Source organism: Falco biarmicus, chromosome 18 (assembly GCF_023638135.1).
Source record: "Falco biarmicus isolate bFalBia1 chromosome 18, bFalBia1.pri, whole genome shotgun sequence".
Taxonomy (NCBI): Eukaryota; Metazoa; Chordata; class Aves; order Falconiformes; family Falconidae; genus Falco; species Falco biarmicus.
Window position 1 is genome coordinate 6,338,700 of NC_079305.1, and position 8,804 is coordinate 6,347,503.

Here is an 8,804-nt window from a genome sequence, read left to right on the forward strand (position 1 = left end):
GTGGCTCAGACTATTCCTATGTAGCCGAATGGTTCTTTTTTGCCTGCGTAATAGGTTACGACGTGTGAGATGATTCCAAAGCTGGGAAGGATTGAGATGTAAACTTCTGGGTGGCCAAAGAATCAGAACAGGTGCAGCCAATAAAGGCTTCTGTCATCACTCAGGTTGGTGGGAGTGGGTGTCTTATGTCCCTCCTTTTCATCCCTCCAAAAAGTAGGTGAAGTGAAGCTTTCCCTGGAGTATGAAATCCCTTAGTGTGTCAGAGTAACTGCCTCTTTGCTGTACTTTGCCCTGAGGCACAAGGAAGACCGCAGCTGAATGCTAGGACTGCTCCGGAGGGGGAGGGATGTGTTGAAAAACTGCCCAGAAGAAGCTCTGCATCCCTGTTCCACAGATAGCTGGAACAGGCCTGAAGGGAGGATTGCAGAATTCAAGGAGTGAGTGCTAATGCATTGAAGTGTTCCCCCCCCCCCCCCCCCCCCCCTCCCCAACAGCATGTTCTTTAGGAAAGCACTCAGTTTGGGACACACTGCCTGCTGCCGTGCCCTTGTACTGCAGCTGGTGTCTCCACTGGAAAGGCTGATGGGTCGCCTAAATCTGGGAACTTAGTACACCAGTGAAGTCCTCCTGTGTGGCAGTAAGAGAGGGAGACACTGATAATCAAAAGCACACTGACACCTTGCTGTGCCCTGCTTTTGTCTGTCCCGTGGCTGAGCAGGTGTTCCATGTGCCACTGGAGGAGAGGAAATACAAGGGCATGAATCAGTTTGGAGAAGGCGAGCAGGCCAAGATCTGCCTTGACATCATGCAGAAGACAGGGGCTCACCTGGAGCTGTCTCTCGCAAAGGACCAGGGCCTTTCGATCGTGGTCTCTGGCAAGCCGGAAGCAGTCACGAAGGCTCGGAAGCAGATTGTCGCTCGACTGCAGACTCAGGTGAGGGCATCTAACTGTTTCTGCCTTCGTCTTTGCTCTTCCCCAAGACTCGCAAATGCTCTGAGACCCTTGGGCCCGTGTGCTTGTAAGCCAAAGAGGTATGTTGTTACGTGACTAATTCAGCTTCGCCATACGTTTTCAAAGCACCCAATTGGCAATTTGGAATGGGAATGAGGCTTCAAATAGGGTTCCAAGTTAATTACAGGCCGTGGTGTTGCATGAAGCGTGGAGTCTGCCATCTCTGGAACATTTGAGTTGCAACCAGTGACTTTGTGCTGAGGTGCTGGTGCAGGAGCCTCACACACAAAGCTAGTAGTGTGTGAGAACGGGACTGTGCTTTTCCTGAAGTCCTTCAGAGGAGAACGTGGAAGGCTGGGAGAAAGAAAAGTAGAGAAAAGGAAGTCCTGCCAAAAGCCAAAAGCTTCGGGTCAGGGTTCTGCCTTGTGTAACTCAAGGCACACTGGTAAGGAGCCACAACCCTGTTGTTTCGGTTGCTTCAGTCGTCTAGGTTTTGATCTCTTCCCTTATGGTTCTTGAGCTCATAGTCAAGGTGGTAGCTCTTGTTAGGATGTATCGCAGCCAGGTGTTGCAGTGTGTTTTAAAGTATAATGCCAAAGGTAGGTAATGCGATGTTAATACCATGTCTGCTTAGCGCTGTTCAGCCCCTGTGTCATACCCTGCCAGAGGAAAGAGAAAGGAACGAAACCCTACATCCACAAAGTGCATCTGAAAAAACAGTTCAGGTTGTGCCGCCACAGATCCATGAGCCACTGTTCTCAAATATACCTCCTACTGCCCTGGCCCCAGGTCTGGAAGCTGTGTCTCTGTTCCAGCTTCTCTTAGGCTTGGCTGGCTTCAGGACAGGAACACAGAGCTGAAAAGTCACACTGAGTAATCTTTTCTTCATCTTTTATTTTTCCATTATAGCTTGCATTTTCATTGTCTGATTGCTGTTAGTGGTTACCTAATCAGAGGGATCAAGAGCACGATAGCAGTCATCAGCTACCAGACCTGCAAAAACTCAATGAGAAGGGAAGAAGTCGGGAAGCCCTTGTATAGAGCATCCCTTTAATGGTAGATTGAGAAGGACCCCTTTTGCATGTGGGGCCTTCTAGAAGCAGTCCCAGGAGCCGCATGTGCTACACTTGAAGACACCTAGCACTTCAGTAGCGGTAAGCATGTGCTAGCTGCCTGCCTCCTGCAGTAGGTTTCTGGTGTTGAATTTCTCTTTCCTAGGAGTCATACTGTATGTCTTGTTCTCTGTAGCCTTGGCAGCAGATGTCAGAGTTCAGATAAACTCCAGCTGTGCGCTGCCATCTCAGTTGTTGTCTGGTGTCTTACACTGGAGGAGAGGCACCTCCTCGTCTGTGTCGGAAGGCCTTTGCTAATTCAGAGTACTGCTCCTGTGCAAACAGAAGGGTTTTGAGGGAAAGGTGGGGTTTATACTCCTGGCATGGAGGCACTGTAGGTCAGCTGGTACAGTGTCAGCCCTCGGACAGAATGTGCTGGGAAGGCGTTGTGTTTGCTCTGAGGAGTAGTACCACTGAGCAACGTCTACCTTGCTTTGCCTGGCTCTGTTCCTGTGGATCTGCCAGTGCAGGCAAGGCTTTTCACAGATGCTTGGTTCTTCTGCCGCAGGCTTCAGCAACAGTTGCCATCCCCAAGGAGCACCACCGTTTTGTCATTGGAAAGAAGGGTGAGAAGCTGCAGGACCTGAAGCTCAAAACTGCAACCAAAATGCAGGTCCCCCGCCCAGATGGCCCCAGCAACCAGATCAAGATCAGCGGCACTAAAGAAGGGATTGAGAAGGCCCGGCACGAGATCCTGCTTATCTCCGCTGAGCAGGTACCTCAGTATGATCTCTCTCATGGCATTAGCTGGTCAGCCATTTTGCTTCCCCACGGTACAGTCTGAGTTTGCAGCCACCGTGGCTACAGTCAGTGGCTAACGTTAGCCTGAACAGAGTGGTATACTGTGCCACTCGCCGGCTGTATGAGCACCGCTGCCAGGTCCTGAAACTTCTTGTGCTGCGTTTTGTCCATCTCTGAGGCCAAAACAAGCATTTGATAGTTGAAGCGACGCATCTTAGGTGCCAGCTGAGATAAGGCAGGAGATCACAGGGGTGAATATCGTAAACAAGGAGCAGCAGCAGCAACCGTATTTGTAGATGGAAAGAGGTGGAGATCTACAAGCCCGCAAACTGAGAAGGTTGCTTGGGCCAGAGTGTCAGGCAGGACAGCCCTGGGAACTTAGCTGTGCCTGGCAGAGACTGTAATATAGAGGGCAGTTCCCACCAAGGTCTGTTGTGGGCTCTTCCAGGATAAGCGTGCCGTGGAGCGGCTGGACGTGGAGCAAGTGTACCACCCTTTCATTGCCGGCCCTTACAACAAGCTGGTGAGGGAGCTCGTGCAGGACACAGGGACACGCATCGACATTCCTCCACCCAGTGTCAACAAGACCGAGATAGTCTCCAGCGGAGAAAAGGAGCAACTAGCCCAGGCTGTGGCTCGAGTTAAGAAGATCTATGAGGAGAAGGTACGGATGGTCCATAAAGCTTCCCACCTTCCCCTGGCACCCGCTCCTAGGCACTCTTCCCTTCGTGTTCTACTTTTGTGCATCCCTCTGTTGCATCTGGCTCAGCAGCCCTTGCAGTACATGACCCTGAATCCTACCGTTTCCTCACTCGGCAGAGTGGGAGCTGGGCTGATACTATCAGGGAGGTGACAGATTTCTTGCTTTTCTGTATCGTGGGACTTAGCAGGCCACCAAGAGCTCCCCTGGCTCTTGTTCACACCGGTGCTACTAAGGATGGAAAGAAGTGTGAAGTCTACAGTGGTGGCCAGCTGACAGTATCAACGTTGCTACCTAAGTAGAAGTTGCTGAAGAGTGAATGTCACTCCCGTTTATTTCCCACAGCCAACGCTGCTGTGAATATCCTTGTTGTGGGTTGCTGGGCTGTTTTTTCCTCGTGGTTAGGTCTGTATTTGTACCAGTCTGGATTTCAACAATCGGCTTATAGCCTGCACAGTGTTGCATCACAGCACTGCCTGGGAGACGGCTGGGAGCTGAACCCTGTTGTCCAACGGGGGGACGGGGACGACGACAACGACATGCCTGTGTGTGTGTGTGTGGTCTCTTGCATGCCGTGTCCCAGGGAGCTTGACACAGCATGCTAGTTTTGTACTTGCCCTGTGAATTTTTGAGCACAAGGCTTTCTGTAGGCAGGGGTCCAAGGGGTGCTAGGGTACTGCTGAGCCACTGTGCTCAGCTTGGCTTTGCTCTTTGCTGGGTGCAGAGTTTGACTGCATCTTGTGCCTCTTCCTGTCGCTCTTGTCCTTCCCCGCCCCCTTGTGATTGATGCCTCAGTGTCTCTGCCCCTACAGAAAAAGAAGACTACTACTCTTGCAGTGGAGGTGAAGAAGTCCCAGCACAAGTATGTCATCGGCCCCAAGGGGAATTCCCTGCAGGAGATCTTGGAGAAGACTGGAGTCTCTGTCGAGATCCCACCCACTGACAGGAGCTCGGGGACGGTGATACTGCGAGGCGAGCCTGAAAAACTTGGGCAAGCATTGACTGACGTCTATGCAAAGGTACTGACAAGATGGGCTAGGCCTCCTTTGAAGGTCCCATGAAGATCCATTTGTGAGCACTGACAGGTGTAGCGGGGGTGCTCTCTCTTGGGCCATTAGAGGTGCAGCTTAGAAGTCAATACCAGAGGTGCAGCGTGGGAATTGGAACTGAATTGTTGTGAAGGCCTCTTTCAGTTTGTCCATCAAACAACTTCTCTGTTTTTCTGTCTCTCAGGCCAACAGTTTTTACCGTCTCCTCGGTCTCTGCCCCCTCTTGGCTTCATCGTTTCATTATTGGAAAGAAAGGACAGAACCTGGCCAAAATAACTCAGCAGATGCCAAAGGTATGGATGAGCTGGTTAGCTTAGCACCCTCGGCGTAGAAAAAGGTTTAGTCCAGATCACTCGTCACGAAAGAGAGAGGTGTATTCTAGCGTGGGTAAAACCAGGGGGAAATGACACAGATCTTTGCCGTTCAAGGGAACCCTCTCTTTTACTGCTGCAAACACTGCTCCTCCTATGTTATTGTCATGGGTTGAGCCCTTCCAAGGAAGCTTTATGTGGTGCTGTTTTGAGAACTGATGTAGTAGGATACCTGGAAATGGCGAGTGCAGCAAGGCTTCTCCCTGGGGAGTTAGACGGTATCTAGATAAAGGCTAGATGAGTAAACTTCTCCAAAGCCCTTGCAGAAACCGGGACAGCACCAGAGCCTTGGGCTCTAGGCACTGCCATATGGCCGAAATTGTTAAGTTTCTGACTTGTAAAATTGTGGGGATTTGGTCTGGGCTTTTTGGGAAGGAGCACATCTCTCGGTGGCAGGGATCAATGGTGTAGGCCTGACCAAAAGCATTGGCCTGGCTTGGATCTTGGCAAATTCTGAAGAGATTCATTGTCCTTCACCTCAAGGTTCACATCAAATTCACTGGAGGAGAGGATAACATCACTTTGGAAGGACCTACAGAAGATGTGCATGTGGCTCAGGAACAGATTGAAGCCATGCTCAAGGAACTGGTGAGCTGGAGTTACTAGTTCCAGTAAGAAACTGGGGGAAGAAGGGGCAACAGAGCAGAGGTGATGAGGTGTTTGTCACATCCATAGGATGTCTTGACATGCTTAATCGAACTTGCAGGAGACAAATTGTGTGGCAGGTGGATGACGCCCCTTGGTTATGAAACTCATCCATAGCATCCTTGAAAAGTCAGCATTAATATTTTTGGTGCAGAGAAGGAAGGATTCTCTTTGTTATAGCTGGAGAGGCATAGAAGTAAGTCTTTTCAATGTTTCATGAGCACAATGCTCTCTTCTCAAAGCAGAGGAATGCTTGTGCTCTGCTGAAGAGCAGAAGTGCTTGTAGCTGACCGCTGGTGAGTCAGTGCCAATAGTGGCAGTAGGCAGTTACTTAGGGCACGAGACAGAAGCGGTGGCCTGTCCTACCTGGCCCTATATAATATAATATATAATACTGGACATACATACATATAAAGATATAGATATAAAAATATAATTCTTTTTAGATCCACGGGATGGATTACGCAATAATCAAGGCTGAGCACCAATTCCACCGACACCTCCTTGGCAAGAACGGAGCTAACAGTAAGTGGAGTGCCTTTCTAGTCCTTCCCATGCTCACACTCTTCGTGTTTAGTAGATCATATCAGGGGCTCTGTAGCTCACCCAGTGTGCTGTCTCCATCACATTTCCTCTGCTTTTCTGGAGTGGTGGTGGTACAAGGAGAGAAATGGGCCGTCAGGCCTTGCGATGGCTTTAACGGGTGAAAGTACCTTGGGAGCCTGAACAGTAGTGGAATTACTTTGATGTGTCCTGGAGGAATTTATTTTTTTTTTTTCCACACGTTGCTCTGTGCGAATGACACTTTAGCAGCCAGTTGTGAGTGGTGGAAATGTCCTTGGTGAGCTTCTCCCTGTAGAGGAATGAAGGCGGTCGGTTGATTAGCATTGATAACATGCAGCTGTGGCCTTGCCTCAGAGGCAGTGGGTTGATTGACGTGGATGACGTGCAGGTGTAGCTGGTTCCCGCTAAGTGGTTAAATAGCCCTGTGGCTTGTGGGAGAGGGTGTCAGCTGGAGGAGGAGCAGTGTGGTCTGGCCTCTGGAGGAAGGTGCTACAGCACTGGCAGTAGAATATGGCCGATGGTAAAGCCTTGTTGTGGTCTGCTAGTTTGATAGCACTGCAATGTGTCCCCATGGTGAGTGAGTAGGATGTGATGCTTGGGAGACTGCAGGGTTTGGGCTCTCGTGTTCCCTTGTAACCTTCTGGTGCGAGTGTGTGCCCCTTGCCCACCGAGCACTTGGATCTCATGACAAGTGCAAGTTCCTCTTCACAAATGTCTTCCCCTGTTCCCTCGGGTAGCCCTTCTCTGTCAACGCAGAGTGAATTTTGTCTGGAGAAAAGAGGGACAGTGCTGGCAAGTAAACCGTCGGGCAGCAAACCGCTAAGTCAAAGTAGATGGCTCTCTGGCTGAACACTCAGTGTGCCCTCTGTTCCCATCAGGAAAATGAACACGCTGCAGACCTAATCGTTGAGCAGAAATTCCACTGGACCATCATTGGGCAGAAGGCTGAGCGGGTCTGGGAAATCCGGGAGCAATTCCCAGAGGTAAGGCTTTGTAGGAGAGGAGGAATCCAGAGGGGTTATTTCCTGCGTGGGTAGTAGGCCTGTCGTCACAGAAGTCGTAACTTTAGTGGCTCTGTAGCGCAAGTGTCTGAGAAGATAGTTCTTTTAGCCAGAGGCCGCTAACACGGTTCCCCTTTTCTGAATGGGAAAAGGGCATGTGTAGGATCCCCCCAACCTTTGCATGTGTCTGACACAAGGGTTCTTGCTTTTGCTTGAGCTAACTATAAATGACGGCTCCTGCAGGTTATCATCAACTTCCCAGACCCTGCACACAAGAGTGACATCGTCCAGCTCCGAGGTCCCAAAAACGAGGTGGAGAAGTGCACCGAGTACATGCAAAAGATGGTGGCAGACCTGGTAAGGAGGTCTTCTGCCTGCTCTTCCCTCCTACGTGCCTGGATAACCCTGGGGCAAAGCAGAGCTCTACTGGCTTGGGTAGAGCTAAAACACCTCAAGAGGAGGGAGCTGTCGACGCTGTTTTGGCTGAATGGAGGCAGGGGGATAGTACCTGTTATGTGAAGGCTATAGGGGAACGTCCTTGCCTTTGTTTAGTCTTACAAGTCCCTCGTATAGAGAACTTCCTTGGGTCTAAGCCTGTTATCAAAAGCTCGTTTATCAGAGCTCCTGAAGTCGGGCCTCCCTTGCCACGACAGTGTAATCTTCAGTTCTCCCTTCCTTTCTCCCTTAGGTTGAAAACAGCTTTTCTATTTCTGTCCCCATCTGCAAACAGTTCCACAAGAACATCACAGCGAAAGGAGGTGCCAAAATGAAAAAGGTGAGATATTGTTCCTAATACAGGTGGGCCGGGACGGGCTGTGCTGGGCCGGGCCGTGGTGGGATGGGACGGGTTAGAGGCGGGCCGGGGCGGGGCCGTGGTGGGCCGGGGCGGGCCGTGGTGGGTTCTGCTGGGCTGGGATGGGCTGGGACGGGCTGTGGTAAGCTGGGACGGGCTCTGCTGGGCCTGGACGGGCTCTGCTGGGCCTGGACGGGCTCTGCTGGGCCCTGTTGGGGCCGGGCCGCGGTGGGTTCTGCTGGGCCGGGCCGCGGTGGGTTCTGCTGGGCCGGGCCGCGGTGGGTGGGGACCGGCTGTGGAGGGCTGTGGAGGGCTGTGGAGGGCTGTGGTGGGCTGTGGTGAGCTGAGACGGGTTGTGGTGGGTTGTGGTAAGCTGGGACTGGCTCTGGTGGGCTGGGACGGTCTGTGGTGAGCCGTGGTGGGCTGGGACAGGCCGTGGTGAACTGTGGTGGGCCGTGCTGGGCCGGGCTGCGGCGGGCTGTGGTGGGATGTGTTGGGCTGGGACGGGCTGTGGCGGGCTGCGGTGGGTTCTGCTGAGCTGGGACGGGCTGCGGGTGGCCTGGGACAGGCTGTGGAGGGGCTGGGACGGGCGGCGACGGGCTGGGACGGGTGGCGACGGGCTGGGACGGGCTGGGACGGGCGGCGACGGGCTGGGACGGGCGGCGACGGGCTGGGACGGGCGGCGACGGGCTGGGACGGGCGGCGACGGGCTGGGACGGGCGGCGACGGGCTGGGACGGGCCGTGGTGGGCTGGGACGGGCCGTGGTGGGCTGGGACGGGCCGGGACGGGCTGTGGTGGGCTGTGGTGGGCTGGGACGGGCAGTGGTGGGTTGTGGTGGGCCGTGGTGGGGCTGGGACTGGCCGTGGTGGGCTGGG

At 52.9% G+C, this 8,804-nt stretch overlaps 1 protein-coding gene across 1 annotated transcript; it reads left to right on the top strand.

The window, feature by feature from the left end:
• Nucleotides 1-28: 28 nt before the first annotated feature.
• On the top strand, nucleotides 29-7,910 carry LOC130141101 (vigilin-like; the record flags this gene model as incomplete). Its single annotated transcript, XM_056321782.1, is given in 13 exon segments — nucleotides 29-64; nucleotides 132-164; nucleotides 719-934; nucleotides 2,573-2,779; nucleotides 3,254-3,469; nucleotides 4,318-4,524; nucleotides 4,739-4,747; nucleotides 4,749-4,847; nucleotides 5,409-5,513; nucleotides 6,017-6,115; nucleotides 7,037-7,117; nucleotides 7,379-7,492; nucleotides 7,824-7,910. Coding segments are annotated over 13 exon segments (1,509 nt in total), but the record flags the coding sequence as incomplete, so codon positions are not given.
• Nucleotides 7,911-8,804: the final 894 nt, after the last annotated feature.